This window comes from Agelaius phoeniceus, chromosome 2 (genome assembly GCF_051311805.1).
Source record: "Agelaius phoeniceus isolate bAgePho1 chromosome 2, bAgePho1.hap1, whole genome shotgun sequence".
NCBI classification, from domain to species: domain Eukaryota; kingdom Metazoa; phylum Chordata; class Aves; order Passeriformes; family Icteridae; genus Agelaius; species Agelaius phoeniceus.
The window spans coordinates 43,652,914-43,669,288 of NC_135266.1; the positions used below are offsets into that span (position 1 = coordinate 43,652,914).

The following is a 16,375-nucleotide window of genomic DNA, read 5'->3' on the forward strand; positions in this document are numbered from 1 at the left end:
ACATATATGTAGCCTATACATATATATTAGCATAACTGTTAAATTACACATAATCATATAACATAATAATGGATACAGTATAATAGTATCATATGATAAAATAAGAAAGGGTTTGAAAATATCTAATATATTAATAGTAAGTATATAAGCAGCCACAAGTAATGATAGAAGAACTTCGTTCTCAGGAAATCTTGTAATTACAAGATCATCCTTTCATATTGTTACTGAAATATTTGATAGGAATACTTTAAGTGAACCATGGAATGGTCAGAAAAACAAAAGCAAGGAGGTAAAGTTGAGATTAAATCTCAAATACAGTTACCTAAAGAAGGAACACAGCCTCTTCAGAAGATTGTTGAGATCCTTGGACAAAGGTTGCCAGTGAGACTGCCAAGGGAGTCAACCATTCACTGGACTTTGGTGCTGCCAAAGAACGGGACTGCCCGAGAAGATAAAGGGAAGTGGGCCTGTAGCTGTTTGATAAAAGGATGGCCACTAAGTTTCCTCATGTATCAATTAATAAATGACAACTCCTACCTAACTTTTTAGAGATACCTAAAGCTGCATATTGCCCACTGCTCTCCCTATTTGGTAGCTCACACTTTACTAACTCTCCTCACAGCCCTCTTTGATATGACTTCTGATACTACCTCAGTTAGCTTTACCAACTCTCCTCACAGCCCTCTTTGATATGACTTTTGATACTACCTACTAATCCACACAACATTAACATAATCATTTTCATTTTCATTTCAGTATTTTGGTCTCTGTCATCAGGAAGGGAAGGATTTCCTGCTCAGAGAAATACTTGTTTTGGTGATCAAAGCAATAAAACAAAAACACAGAGATCAGCTCTCTGAAAATCTTTCTGCCATCCAAAAATGCAAGTGTTTTATAAGCTGTGTAATACACTGATCCCAGAGACACATATCTAGGACTGTAGCAGTTTATTATCTCTTCTTTGCCACTGCTGCTGAATGATGTCTCCCAAGATGCTGCATATATAAAAAATACATGTTTCACTTCTAAAATGTTTTATCTTCACATTTAACTTTTAGTTCTCTCATGGGAAACAATATATATTAAGAGATTACTTCATACTTCAGAGCCAGAGAAGGTTTTAAGCTTGAGTCTCTGACCACACACTGCATTAAAAGCAGCATTTTATAAAGACCAAGCTCAAACAAAAATCCATATTCTTTTCGTACAACTGTATTTTGTAAATGCCAATCCAGCTTCTTTTCCAGTGTATGTTTAGGTGCTGCAAATCTGAGGTAAAAATGTCTGAAGAACATTGGAATTCTTTTTTTCTTTTTCCCAAACAGAGATGCAGGAAGATTTTATTTACTGTGTACAGGTCAAGCCTGAGAAAAGGGATCCCATGCTTGTGCAATTTTCAAACTCATCTTGCCACAGACAGAGGGGAAACACCATACCTGACTGGAACAGAAGCTGTTTTAGCAAAACTTGACTTACAATGGACAGAAAATAGAGGGAAGTGAGCCAGGAAGGTACCTTCTTACAAGATCTCCTCCGTTCCAGCAGGGGAGCCCGTCGGCGGCTGCCAGCTCGCTGGCGCACAGCTGATCCGCCAGGCCGCCGTAAAAGGCTCTGTACGGCCGCAGGTGCCGGACGAACTCCCTGCACACAGGAAGCCCAGAAATAATTGTCAGTGCCAGCCAGCAACACTGAGCTGCCCTGCTGCTGTGCGTTTCTAAAACAGAAGGAATGTCTTCATTCCATTACTCTCCACTGGTTCCGGTGGTATTTTAACTCAATCTGTCAATAGATGAGTTTGATTTTTTTAGATACACTCCATTAGTTTACAAAGTTGATACTCCCATTGCTTAAATTAAAAACCCTACTTTACATATGCTCTGGAACAGAACTATTTCTTTCAGCCTGAAATTTTCTTGCATTGTAGTGATGCAGCTTGCAATGCTATAGTTGGGCAAATAGATGAAAAAATGCTCAAAAAAAAAAAAAAAAAGCAAAATATAGGTGGAGATGAATAAGTCTCCTCTCCTGTTTTCCAAAAGTGCTGACAAAAAGTCCCCTACTTATCTTTACAAATACTACAAAATTTTAAAGTTATGCAGCAACTCAAGATTCAGGTAAAATGGGTTTAAGATGTAGGAGTTCAGTATTTAGTAAAGATTTAAATAACCATCTGAAGAACTGTATCAGTTCTACCATGTGCTGTGCTGGCAGGTTATAAATTATTTATTGAAATTTTAAATAATTTTAAAGATGCTCAGAGGTAGTGATAAGGTTTTGTATTTAATTCAAAACAAATGAACTACTTTTTAGTTGGTATGTTCTTAACAGAATTGTGATATTTAATATAAATTGTTTGTTTATGAATTGAAAATCTCTTCCTGGGAGACCCTTTCTAACTGGGAAAAATTAAAATACTTATTCATTCTGAAATGGAACATGACACATTACTGAGTTATCTGTGACCTGCAGGCACACAGAAAAGCCCCACCAAATGCTGTACTCATTGCTCTGTAACCCAGCAAGCTCCACTTTATGTTAACTCCTTTTATAGTGTCTGGAGCTGTGAAAAAATGCCAGAAATTGTATATATATTTCCCTATATTTAGATACCATAGGACTATATGCTACAGGGAATTAAATTATTCAGTATTGTTTACTTCAAATTAAAACAGATAAAACATCAGTGATTTTTTACTGTCCGTCATTTTAAAAAGCCATACATTCTTTCATGTAATAGGGCAAATATTTTACACAAACCAGAGTGGTTTTGATTTACTATGTCTATTAAATGTGATGTGAGTGCCCTACTAATTCTAAAACTGCAGTTCTGAAAAATCCCATGTAGGGTCAATTTTGACTATGCAACATATAATTGCCTATGTGCATTAGGTTTTAAATATGATTCATCCACACTCTCCTAGCCATGAATAATCACATCTTTTATTTCTCCACGCCCAAAATTGAATCCAGTGTGCATAGTGGCTTTGCAATTTCCCTCCAAATGCCATTGAGTGGATTGATTTTGATTTTGTCCATTCTTTATGTTTACATTCTGGCTGAAAAATAGTGTTTAGAGAGTCCTCTCAAAGTGACACAGTTGGAATTTCTTCTGAAGAAGAAATAAAAATAAATAAATGTAGCTGTCATAATATCTTGCCACAAACTGCATTCTAACAGAAAGGTCATTTGGTTTATTAGTAAATATGTCCTGAGGCAAAGATAAATTTAATAGAGAAGTAATAACTGATTTCAGCCCTTGTTAATGTCTGACCAAAGTAGTTAGAAGGGCAAATGGTATGAATGTCAATTTTCACATGATCATCCTCTAGACCAGATAGGATGTAATTATAGGCAGCTGACCACGAATGTGCAATTACAGTCAGTGGAAGCTGAAGATACTTTTTATCTGTTTTTTCAGAAATATTCTTCTTTTATCTTTTTCTTTTTTTAACAATTTCATTCTCTGTACTAGAAGCTGTTTACAGGTCTGGAGAAAAAAGCATTACAATACTTCCAAGTTGGTATGTTGCTATGAAAGGCTTTGCTTAGATTTTTTAAAATTCATCTAACAATTTTTTGGCATCAAAAGAAAGGAGACATTTCTTTTTCTTCTTGTACCAAATAGTACCAGAAAATACCAGCTTAGGTCCAATGGTAAAAATAATTCAGGAGAAGTTCAGGCAACAGCAGCCCAACATGTACTTTAAAATGTAAACTTTCATCTGGACATGCATTTGGAAAACAGAAGTACCATAGGAGGTAAATAAGGTGGAGTTAGAGAAGAGCACTTCCTTAAGAGCAGGCTGCAAGCACTTGCTGAAGTCACTTCCACGTGAGGTTCTCACAGTTGCTATGGGAATATAAAGTGAAATGTAAAGTGACTGTGCCTAATAAGGAAGGAGGTGATCCAGGAGGCAGCAACTGCAGATGATAGCAGATAGGAAGTTGTTAAACTGCAATCTGCATCAGAGAATTTCAAAATTTCTTTGCCTTCCCCTTTTTGGTGCAGTTTGCATGCCATGAAGAAGCATCTCTAGAATCTCAGACAGGTGAGAGGGAAGGGAAGGGAAGGAAAGGGAAAACAGTGTTGCTTTGTGTTGCCCACTGCCTTTCATGCCCCTGAAGGTCTCTCAGATGATCTCCCTGAGGTCAATACAGTGTTTCTGCTTTGAAACATGGAACAGTCCTGGTTTAAGTGAGATTTTAGAATATGGTATTGTGTTTGCAGAGTGTTAGCAATCAGAAAACATCAAGAACTTGCATTTAACTGAGAAACATGCACCCATGTAATGGGGTCTTCACTGACAAACATCTGTGCTGGCTAAAGCAAACTTCTGGTTTGCATATCTTTCTGTGACCACAATGTTTGTAAAACCCTCTATTTATATTTTGCATTGTTTTGGGTTTTTTTCACTATTTAGTAACTGAAGGTCCTGACACTGAGAAGAATGGTTTGCCTTTGAAGCTCAGAGGCACCTTTTCTTCTCCGGACATCAGGAGTGAGCAATTATTCCCTGCAATTCTCTCACTTCTGTTTCCTTCTGCACTACAAAGTGAAATGAGAAGAAAAAGAGGACAAAGAAAACTTCTCTGTGACACTATGACAGAAATGAAATTTCTGATTTTAACTTTGTACTTTATTTGCATAATGGAGCCTTTAATCTTAACTGCAACATTCCTAATGCCTTAGAGTGCTATTATGGTCATCAAAAACCTGATTGACTTTTCTAAATATAGACTGGCCTTTGAGATTCCTTCAACTACCTAAGATATCTGCAGAAAGCTGGAAGCCACCACAGAACCACAGAATCTGCTGATTTGGAAGGGACTCACACGGATCTTTGAGTCCAACTCTTAGCCCTGCACAGGACCACCCTCAAGAGTCTCACCATGTGCCTGAGAGTATGTTCCAAACACTTCTTCAACTCTGTCAGGCTTGAACTCTATGATACAACTTAGGGGACACCTGCATCCTTCTGGGCAGGAGAGGATCAGCTGGGATACCCCAGGGTATCTCTGAATGGCACTGGATGCTTACAGATGTGTGGGCAGCTAAAATGACTTCTCCTTTCCATGGACTGTAATGGCAGCTCAAACACCTAACTCACACAGTTACACAAAGTTCACCCTGAAATGCTGAGCCAGGTTTAAATGAAATCTCCAAGCCTCTGCAGTCACTTCAATTCACTACATCCCAGAAAAAGAGTCAGAGAAAAAAAAAACAAAAACAAAACAGCAGGTCTTCCTTGAACAAGGCTTTCAAGATTCAGTCCCGAATGCTTAGTTGTCTGTTTTTTACAGCAGAAAGATATGTAAGAAAAGTCATTCATTTTTTGTTTTATCAGCTTGTACAAATAGTTTTCTGTAAAAAGCTACAGTCATTTTTTGTCAGATTTAATAATACCTGCTGATATGTAAAGTTTAAATGCAGTTTCAAAAATTACACATAGAGCCAATATGCATATTCTATCAATGTTATCCACCCTCCTAAATAATTTAAACCACACCAAATGACTCTGGTCATATGTCCATCACTTCTGAAAACAAAATCTAGTCCTGAAATTAGCCTTTCCAAAATGTAACAGAGTAGACTGTGTTGCTAAAATGTTACATTCTTTGGAGTCTTTTTTTCTCTAGTAATGCAGGCCATTGCATTGAGCATAATCTACCCTGTTGTAAAATTAATGGCTTACTTTATTCTTTCTTTCTGGCTGTAAAACTAATGTCTTACTTTCTTCTGTTGGTGAGTGTTTGTTTGCTGTCTCTGGAGAACATCTTCAACACTTGATTATCTTTGTTCTGATCAAAGGAGCAACCTGGAGACTGTTTAGGCTTCCTTACAGGAGGACCACATATCTTATTCACCTAAAAGGAAAAAAAGCCACAAAAAGAAGTAAAGAAAACACGTAAGCAACAATTGTTATGTATCTCTCAATTCAGTTTCATTACATTTTAACGAGAAAGAAAGACTAAGCTACAAAAAGCATAATTAATTATCATACTGTGTAACAGTGTATCTATAATGAATGCAGCAAACATATAATTAGTCATTTCATAGTAGAAAAAATAGTAAAAGCATTCCTTTTTAAGGGATACCAAGGGTGTAAGAAAGTCACTATGTATCTTATTGATTGTGGTGCTTTTTTCCCATAAGGAAGTGTATTTTTATGTAGACTGTACCAGCATCCTCAGAGAAGATGATTGTTGTGAACGGCAGCACATTTCCATTTTTTCCGTAATGTATCCCAATCACATTTTTAATACGCATTGAACTTTGTGCCTTCTTTCAGGGCTGATGAATTATTATTGCATGTTCAGCCCAGCTACACAAAGATATAGTGAACAGTTAGCATGCTGGAAACTTGCATTACAACATTGAAAGATGTTAAGCAGTGACCCAAGATGTAAGTTTAATGATATTGGACCACAGATGTTGACAATATCAAGGAATTTTATGTCTGGCTTTCTGATCTACATCAGAGTACAAGGTGTCAACAGATAAAAATTCACATGAAGTCTCATTTCTTCTTTGTAAAACGGGATACTGAGCATTTTGTATGACGTAGGACATCACATCCATAGCTCATTACTCTTCTTAGTCATTGAATAAAATATTAGGCATATACATATATTTATTTAATAAGAAATAGTTATGCTTGTAATCACATCTGATAAGATATATTAAGCAGGCTGAACAGCATGCATTTGTGTAAACTGGCACTGGTGAAAAACTAATACTGTATGTGACACAAAAACTTGGTAGTCATTAGGTAGTCAACTTTTAGAGAGAAAAAGGGAGAGAGGAGATCAATGTGGTCTCTAAGGCAGATATCTTGAAGCAGAAACATATTCAAAATGCTACCATGTGAAGGAAGGAGTGTGTATGCTCCAATAATCCAACAAGGATTATTGTTTCCTATTTTATATTCCCACATGTAGGAACAGAGACAGCAAATAAATCTCATTTTCAAGTTATCATCATGCATTAAAGAGAGAAATGCAAGTCTTATGGACCATCTTTCCAACTAAGAACTCCTATAGAGTTAGTTAAGAAACACATTTAAAATTTAAAATAGAAAAAACACATTTAATTCTAATGAGTTTGTTGGCATGCATGTTGTATGTGGCGATAATGAAACACTGCTGAATGCACTTGCTTAGGTCAGTGAAAAGAAGAAAGAATCAGCATTATTACTGCATAAGAAATTGTGTTCACCTTATGATTTGAAAATGAAGGTAAAGTTGAAAGTGAGGGGTCCTTTTAGGGAGTGATTCCCAAGTCACAACGCAGGCAGCCAAGTTATAGTTTTGACCCCCTTCAAATGACATGCCTGAATTTACCTGCAAGACAGTTATCTCTGGACATATGACTACTGTCCTTTAAGGGATTACACTCTGAACATCACTTGAGGCATTCATCTCAATGTTTCTTCTTAGAGGCAGTGTCTCTCAGGACAGCATCTTACTACATTCCTTTTTGTCTTCAAATTCAGTTTCAAACCTACTTCCCTCCATTTCTCCCAGTACTTCTTCCTCAGAACACATTAAAGCTTATTCCAGTAGCTTAACTGGACTCCCCATTTTCCCCCCTTGCAAGTCTCTACACCTTTTCTATGCTTCATGCATCCTTATGCAAGTTTGCTCCTTCAGTGCCAGCCTCTGCAGCAGCTTATCACATCAGCCCCTCTGTGCCAATACAATGGAGATATACCAGAGACACATAATTTTTCCATCATTTTATTTTTCTCACTTTTATCATATTCTTTTATGCTCACTGATGTGACACAGGGAGCATTATGCTTATGATCAGCTCCTATGACAAAGCAACTGATTGTTTGACTTGCCTCAGTTCCAGCTTCCCATACACTCTTCAGCTACTCTTTGTCTTACAAAAAATAAAAATAGGTTTAACAGAGAGTGAGAGTCAGATCCAGATGTTTGGGAAGGAGTCATATCCAGATGTTTTGTCTCCTGACAGGCCTGGGTCAAGTAGGGTGTTATGGGTCTCAGGTGCCTTCCTTGCACGTCTGAGCAAGGCACCTTTGCTGCCCAGGCACTTGCAGAGCCTGACTGCAGGGTGAGAGCCTGTGGACAGAGGGGAAACAGGCTGGAGGTGACCTGCTGGCTAATGCAGCCCCTGAGCAGATGAGTAACAGTCCTTCAGGTCAAGGGGGAAAAAAAAAAGGAAGACAAAAATAAATAAATTAGCTCCACCTTTAGTAAACTGAAAAAACCTCATATACATTCACCTTCACTAGGAAAACAAGAGAATCCACAGCTATCTGTGTTTCTTGGATTTACAGTAAAGTCTCATTATATTTTCCTCTGGTTAAAATGAACCAAAAAAAAAAGAAAATCAATAATTTTTATAGTTATAGTGCCTTGGAATATGGATGATACTTGTTTTACATGTGCTTTACATAGACAGTTGTTTCAAAATACTGTCTTACAGCCTTTCTCTGTTCTCTTTGAGTCAATGTCTCAAGAAATGCATTTGCAACAGTAGGAAATTTGCATTCACTGATACATGTAAATACAAACCTTAGTTTCAAATACAAAATCTTTCTTAAAAAGTAATCTTGGGTAAACTTTATATATAAAAATAACATTAAAAAACAGTAATTATCTGAAATGCCTTCTTAAGATCTGATTTTTTCACTGGTGTTGAAAAATTCTGAAAATTGTAATAAGAAGCATTCGCACAGCACCACATACACCTCTGCCATTCTCACAAACATATGCACAACAGTAATCATACTGCTGAGAACTCAGTTCTGTTAATGAGGGCAGCAGCACAAAATTCACTCTTTAGCACTCACTTCTTATTCAGACACAGTTTCTGAAGGATGAGCTACTTCAGCATTTACAATGGTGATCTCAGCATCTCTGTAACCTTTCTCATATCTGTGATATTTAAACCTCTGGGACCACTGGCTTTGTGTGGTGTTGGTTCTTCTCTCTGTGTTTGGTTACACCATGCTAATATTGCTCACCCAGCCGAACCCAGCCTGGGGTTTTTAACTGTTCAGTAGTGTCTGTCACTTTTATGTCATTAACTTAATGTGCATAACAAATTTACTTTTGCCTCCCTCACTTGCCTAGTCTTCATTATCACCTCGTTTCTGCAGTAAACTTGTGCATATGAAAATCTTATGTACTCTTGCCTTGCCTTCAGGTGCCGATTCTGCCTATATGTGAGCCAAATAATTTATAACTCATCCCAGTACAGGGCTGATGACAGTCTAAAACCCTGATAAATACAATTCCCATAATAATTTCTGCTTTATATTTATTTTTTAATGCTTTCTTTATATCTACAGGAAGAAGTACATGTGATAAGCATAATACCACCTAGTCGTATTTCTTGTGCTTTCTGAAGGACTTCAACTATATTCATTAGCTACATTGTTTCCTAATTTTTAGTCTTTGGACTGCAAAATTAACATTTCAATTGAGAAATCATTCAGTGCTATTATTGCCAGTCTTGAGAGACTGGAATCATAACTTTGAGAGAAGAGCAATGCTCTCACTACCCTACTGAACTAATAAATGACCATTTTGCAGCAATATCAGGTCAGAATCTATTCTTAGTATATTCCAGTATCACTGAAATGGGATTTCCTCTGAATTTTTCCACAAACTGAGCATTTTTCTTGGCTTCAAAAACAAGAGAGTGTGAAAAATGATCCTCAAAGGGGATGAAAATAGAAAAGTGACACTGAAATATCATCAAAAAAAGAATTCAGTGAGATACCTCTCACTGAATTTCAGGGAGACTTAAAGATTTCCACAAAATTTTAAAGGAGGCAAGCCTCAGCAACTTTCTAGGATTTTTCCTTTTTTTTTTTTCCTTTTTTGAAATGTTCTTAAATACCACACAATATTTAAGGGCATAAAAAGAAACCTCTGAAAATTGTAAAACTCCTGATTTTCACAGTTCAGACAAACCTATTGTCATTATAGTCAGCATGCTATTATTACACACAATTTGTATGCCACAGTATGATGACTGAGTTAATTAAAAGCTCTTGTAATAACCATGCAGTTAAATTGCAATTAGTGTCACACATGAACTTTATGGCAGTTTGATTTTCCTTGGTGTGATTCCTTAGAATGCCTACTTATGATTACTCACAGTTTGGAAAACTGGAGCATTATAAACCTTTGTATTTAAACAGGACTGCACAATAATGGGAGCATCATAGCAATAATGGTCAGACACTGTTCTCTAAGTTCAGACACTCAATATGTGAAATGTGTCACATTCTTTATTTCAGTTTTGATTTGTGCCTTTTGCTCTTTTTTCCCACTACACAAATGGTTCTTTCTGACCTCAGCATTTCTACCGAAATTATTTTACATCAAATGACTGAAGCAAACAATGCACAGTCCTGTGATGCACTTCAAACTACATTTACCAAGTCTCAGTAGACTCAAGTTTTAAATGCCTGCATGGACTATGGCTACACTGATGCCCTGAAGGTTTGTGAGACTGGATCAATCTAGTAAACACCTAACACACCCTCCATTTACAGGAAATCCTAGTATATATGTATGAAAAACTTACAGTGCTTGCTAAATTTACCAAAAAAAACCCAAACAAAACCATGAAAGAGTTAAAGGAATTCTTTAAATAAAGGGAAGGGCAGTTTTCAGACTCCTGATTCTGACACCTAGCCAGATCTGAGTAAAAGACCAAGAGGTTTTGTACCCAGACAGGTGTCTTCTCCCCTGTTGCTCAATGCACAGCACAGTCTAAGTGACTAGCTATGCCATAATCTGGTTTTATTTAATGCATGTTTTAGCTAGTGATTAGTCTGGTGGTTTTCAGTTCTGTCAGATCAGAAACTTGCCATATTCCTTCCAGTCAAATCCCCTCAAACGTTCATGAGCGAATGGACAGCTGAAATCTAACAACCCCAAAATAACCCTAGAATGAAATATGATGCTGGTTGGAAACCCATTTGTTACAAATAAAATTGTGGTAAATTTTAGTTTCCATTCTAGAAATACAAAACGAATACTTTCTTCTAGAAACAGATTCTTGATGAGTTGCCAGCATTTCCAGCACCAGATTACTAATCAAAAATACCAAAGATTTTGATCAAGGAAAATAATGCATTAAACTGTTATAGTTTCCCTGGTTTGTTTCATTTCAACTAAACCACAAGAGGGAGCATCAGTATTTCAGTGTTCCCAAGCACTTCAGCAGCCTTCTGTTAGTTTGGGGGGGTTTTAGGGTTGTTTTTGTTTTTTGGTTTTTTTTTTGCTTGGAACAGTTGCTCATTTAATCTCAAACTTCTCCTTCAAAGAAAAATGCATTTTGATTTATGAGAGATTGCACATGGCACGGGAGATTAAAGTATTCCCAATCTAGACAAAATCTAAGGTTTTGAAAACAAGAGAGCAAGCATGAGGTAATAAACATCTGCTTTTCCTTCAGAACAGGAAAAATGTTAATATACAACCATTAATGTCAGGAGAGACTGGTGAAGTACCACGTTTGCAACCCAAGAAAACCATTAAGAAATTCTGTATTATTTTCTTTGCTTTCTTTCCAAATTTTGTCTTCTTATTCAGTGACTACTTGACTCTAACAATATGTCTCAGACATAGGAAAATAAGCAAGTTCTGGAGTTATAGTGGCAAATTACAGAATTCATACCTATGCTTAAGCATTTTACAGAACTTGCAGGAAAAGTCCATGACAAGTGAGGAGGAAAACATTGTGAACAAAAGCCTAGAGAATTAGACATTTAGAATAATACCTGCTAAAATTACTAAACAATTTAGAATCCCCTGTAAGGCAAATCTCAAATAGACTTGCCAGCTAATGATATTTTCCAAGAAATTTTATTCAAAACTGAAATAGAAATTTCAGGTGATACACAATAATGTGCAGCTATAATTTTTCAAGAAAGATAGAGGTGGAAGTGGTTTCAAGCTCAAAAAGGACAAATCCAATTCAAAGAAAGCTTGTGAAATATAAGAGTTTGTCTCACACCCAAGCAGGTGGTATTGAGGAAAAATAAATGTAAACTGCAGATGTACAGAATGCACACCCACCAGCAAGACAGTGGTAGCCTCCTCAGGGAGAAAAAAAAATGAAAGGATTACATGTTGGAAATAAAAGGAAAGTAATTTTCTGTGATATATAAATTGAAGTACAACTTGGAGATACTGAACTAATAATTCCACTTGGTTTGGCACTATGCAGCACCACTGCCATGGGGAAATGTCCCATCCCTGGAAGTGTTCAAGGCCAGGCTGGATTGGACCTTGAACATCTGGTCTGGTGGAAAGAGTCCCTGTCCATGGCAGGGGGGTGGAACTAGATGATCTTTAAAGTTCCTTGCAATGCAAACCATTCTGTGAGTCTACAAAACCGTCAGTCAAGACCAAGGAAAGAGACAAAAATGCAAAGAGTTTGCTAACCAGCTTTTTATAATCAGATTTTTTTAATATGGTTTTGTAAAAGACTGCTGTTCAAGCTGTTGGATTCTAGGAGTCACAGTTCCCAGCTTTCACATGACTGAGATGCATATCCTCCTCCTCCTACTACATTTATCAAAATCAGTAATCCTGTCCAAGTTCTCAAGAGCTCTGTTCTCATATCTTATCAATGTTTAATTATCTCTGCTTTCCTTCATAATTTTGCATGTTGGGGATTGCAAAATTAAATCTAAGAGCCCATTAAATATGATCCACTTAATATACTTTTAATTTGTGTCTTCTGGTCTTTAATCACTAAAATTGTAAATGGTTTTAATTCTGTTGCTCCATTCATGAGGGACTAACACTCAGCAAGTCTGGCAGTAAAAATAGTTTCTTCTCCTGAATGGAGCTGGAAGGGAAGGAAATGATTTTTTTCTTTTTTTTACTTTAAATGACTTAATGTCAGGGGAAATCCAAATGTTCTCAGCCAAGTTACCCTGTAGCCAGAACACAGCACTGCCAGTTCAAACTCTTCAAAGGCAGTTCAACAAAAACTGCTTCTTCTGAGAGGCTGCCAGCTCTCCCGATCCAAGTCTGCTTCAGTGGATGCCAAGGTGTTCCATTTATGTTCAGTGAAAACACTCTGTGGTTCTCCTCCCAAAAACAATTACCTAAAACCAGCAGTAGCCCTTTCCAAAGATCAGCTGCCTGGGTGTAGTTTGACTGATTTATTTGTGCTTTCTTGTGGTTCAAATATAGTTTATTTCTCCATATTTCTGTGTGCCCAGCAAATACAGCTCTCACACAAAAGGCTAACATTGTGCTGTCTTGTAGGACACAGGCAGAATTGTTCTTTAAATCTAAGTCTAAAATTATCCAGGGTCACCTGTGTAAACCAGAAGAAATTCAGTAGAAGTGCGATTGTCCATGAAAGCAGAACTGGGGGTCCATAACCTTTATCAGGCACATAACTCACGTAAAACAAAAAATACATTTCAATTTATAATACATAAAGAATTAGTTAAAGCAAAGCAAGCTGGCTGCATCAGCACATCTGCACAACATGTTTACACTTTATTGCAGGCTGCTATTTGTGTTCCAAAATTGTGAAGGGCAGAGCAGTTTTGTTAGCAAAATTACATAACAAAAGTATGTAAGCTAATAAAAATCATGTTCACTTAAACTAACAGTCATAATACATTATTTCATTTAGCCTTAGACATTGTCAATAACTCTTTCTATAATTGGAGGGTCACCTTTTCATGATAACAAGAATCAAAAAATAACAGAAAAAAAAGGAGGAAAAAACCCCCTATCTAGTTAGTATTTCAGAGAATCTACACGGTTCTTCTCCATTCCAAATTGCAGCTTACAAGATCAATGTTTCTGTTTGCTATATCTGTATCTTAAGTGTTTCAATGCCTCCTCACTCTCTTCTTTGTACCTGGGAAAAACAGTTTTCCTTGAAGATCTTTTGTAATGTACAAGACAGTCATTTATTCATACATGTTCATATCATTTCAGGGACCAAAATAGTCCAGAAAGCTCATTTGTTTCAAAATCCCTGGATTTGCCCTGAAAAGGGTTTTTCCCTTACAAAGAGTTGGTAGTAATTTAAAGGCCAACTGAGGTATCAGAAGTCTGGCCAGCTCAGTACCTCTCTATGAAGTTCCTCTGTTTCACAATGAAAAACAAAGAGCAGAGAAAAAACACATACACAGCTTACAGAAAGGATTGTCAATGCTCTTCTTTACACTTGTTCATGCCTTCTACTCAGCTTTGGAGAAGGAGTGAAAAGTCTCCTTCCTTCTCTTTTTGCAAATGTCAAGAATCAGATTGCAGTACTTTCAGTCTCTGAGAGAATCTTTCTCACCTTCAGTCCAGGTGCCCAGTAGCACATTGAGGCAAGCCTGCCATTGTGCCAAAGCACACTTAGATGTCTATCATATCACCAAAACCCAGACCATGATGGCAGCCCAGACTGCTTACTCTGCATTTTTCAGACCTCTGAGTCCTCATGCAGTCAATGGAAGGTGAAAAGCATTTCAGATCTGTGCATTTTGCCCAAATTTTGCCTAATCTTCTGTTACTAAAAAAGATAAAAAGAGGAAGGTATATGAAAGATCCTATGCTTTCCTGACATACCAGATCTCAATCTTAAAAAAAAATGCAGCAAAATCGAACAATTTAGCAAGTTTCAAGTAATTTCAAATTGTGAAGCAGGTTCATTTAAAACACATTAAATCTGAATGCATAATGCATGCCATGATATACTCCTAGATTATTTACTTGGCAGTCTAGATTGAACAAATCTCATGTAAACCTGCACTACTCAGCATTGCTTGCCAAAGCCATGCATGTGTGTTGATAACTGGGTTGGACTTTGCTAAGAGCCAAAGGCCCACCCAGCTGCTCTCTTACTCTCCCTCTTCTAAAGAACAAGGGGAGAGAAATAAGAAGAAAAAGCTTGTAGGTTGAGATTAAGACAAGGAGATCACTCACCAATTAATGTTATGGCCAAAACAGCCTCAGTTTGGGGAAGACTAATTAATATACTGCAAATTAAAAAGATATTACAATGGTGGAAAATAAAGTTCAGACTAGAGAGACACCCTCTTCCTATCTTCTCTCTCCTTCATCTCAAGGTAAATCTCATTCCTTCATTCCCAGCTCCTCTGTTATTCCTCAGTCCCCCAGGCAGTGCAGGGGCTCAGAGACTGGGGATTGCTGCCAGTGCAACTGCAGCCCATACAAGTAACATCACCGTGGGAGAGAAAGGGGGGGAATCTGGGCAATTCAGCAAATGAATTTTAATAAAGCACTTTTCACAAAAGTGTGAGACATGAACTTGACACTGGATTTGAACATCTTCTCACTGAAGGTGAGAAATATGTCCCCTGTCATTTCCATTAAAAAAAAAATTAGAAAAAAAGAAGAGGTATAGAAAAGGATGTACCTTGAAAGTGGGACCAAAAGCTGAGATACCATATATTTAAATTCTGAGAAGCTAAGGAACATAGCAACTGATTTTGTTTAGACCGTTGTGGTTTTGTGGTTTCATGGTTTCATGTTCTGCTATTATGTTTTAAAATTTCTTGATGGAAACAAGTGCTTCCAGTGTTTGCCACACATCTCCCAGTGTATCAAAAACCTTAGAATAAAAGACAAGTGTATGTCCAGCAACGTGTACATATTTTGTCTTTCCAATTTGTCTTTCCAATTTGTATTTGAGTACAATGCCTGGATATATCAAAGGAGCAGATAACCCTAACACCCATTTTTCCACAATGTGCACATAACTATGCATGTATTATTGCCTCTGCCAATATTCTGTGCATGATTTCAAGGCCTGTTTCTACACATTACAAAAAAGTAGAACAACTGCACTGTAAAAGGACACCAGTTCTGAGGATTATCCAGCAACATTAGGCATACAACTGCCATTCCAACACACAAAATGCTCTGAGTTGTGATTGCCACGATTTTTATGTGATGATGTAGCAGCTATCTTATTATTTGATAAACACTGATTTCAGTGACAAAAAAATCAGCATATGGACTTGTAGTAGTAATATATAGTGTGTGGTATAAATGCCAGAAATAACAGTAATACTCCAGACCTCAGTAAATGCAAACTGCTGAAATATATAGAATGGATGGATCGGAAAAAAAAAAAAAGGGCTGTCCAATTGCTAAGTATGTTCAGGTAGGAATAAAGTCAACTATTTAATGACAACAACTTTTCATTAGGTAGAAACAAGCCATAAACACTTTATTTGGTGATTTTCACTTTGTTTTCAAAGTTCTCCATTCTCTTTTCTGATGAACAAAACCCAGCTTAGCTTCAGAAGAAAACTTTTTGATAGATGCAAGGAGCTTTTCCATGATGAAACAATGGAGAAGTGAAATACACCACTAGAAGAATCTAAATTTGATGGAG

The 16,375-nt window shown here is 37.0% G+C and overlaps 1 protein-coding gene across 17 annotated transcripts in view; it reads right to left on the reverse strand.

Annotated features, from left to right (window-relative positions):
* The window catches only part of GPC5 (glypican 5), a 609,707-nt gene that overhangs the window by 491,991 nt on the left and 101,341 nt on the right, over positions 1-16,375 (reverse strand). For all 17 annotated transcript variants that reach the window (XR_013180890.1, XM_077173561.1, XM_054628347.2 and 14 more), the window contains 2 exons: positions 5,732-5,865; positions 1,516-1,641 (listed from right to left, as the gene is read on the reverse strand). Coding sequence is in view for 16 of the 17 variants with exons in the window: in XM_077173561.1 (XP_077029676.1) it covers positions 1,516-1,641; positions 5,732-5,865 (260 nt within the window). In the remaining variant the exon portion in view is untranslated. The remainder of the gene's footprint in view (positions 1-1,515; positions 1,642-5,731; positions 5,866-16,375) is intronic.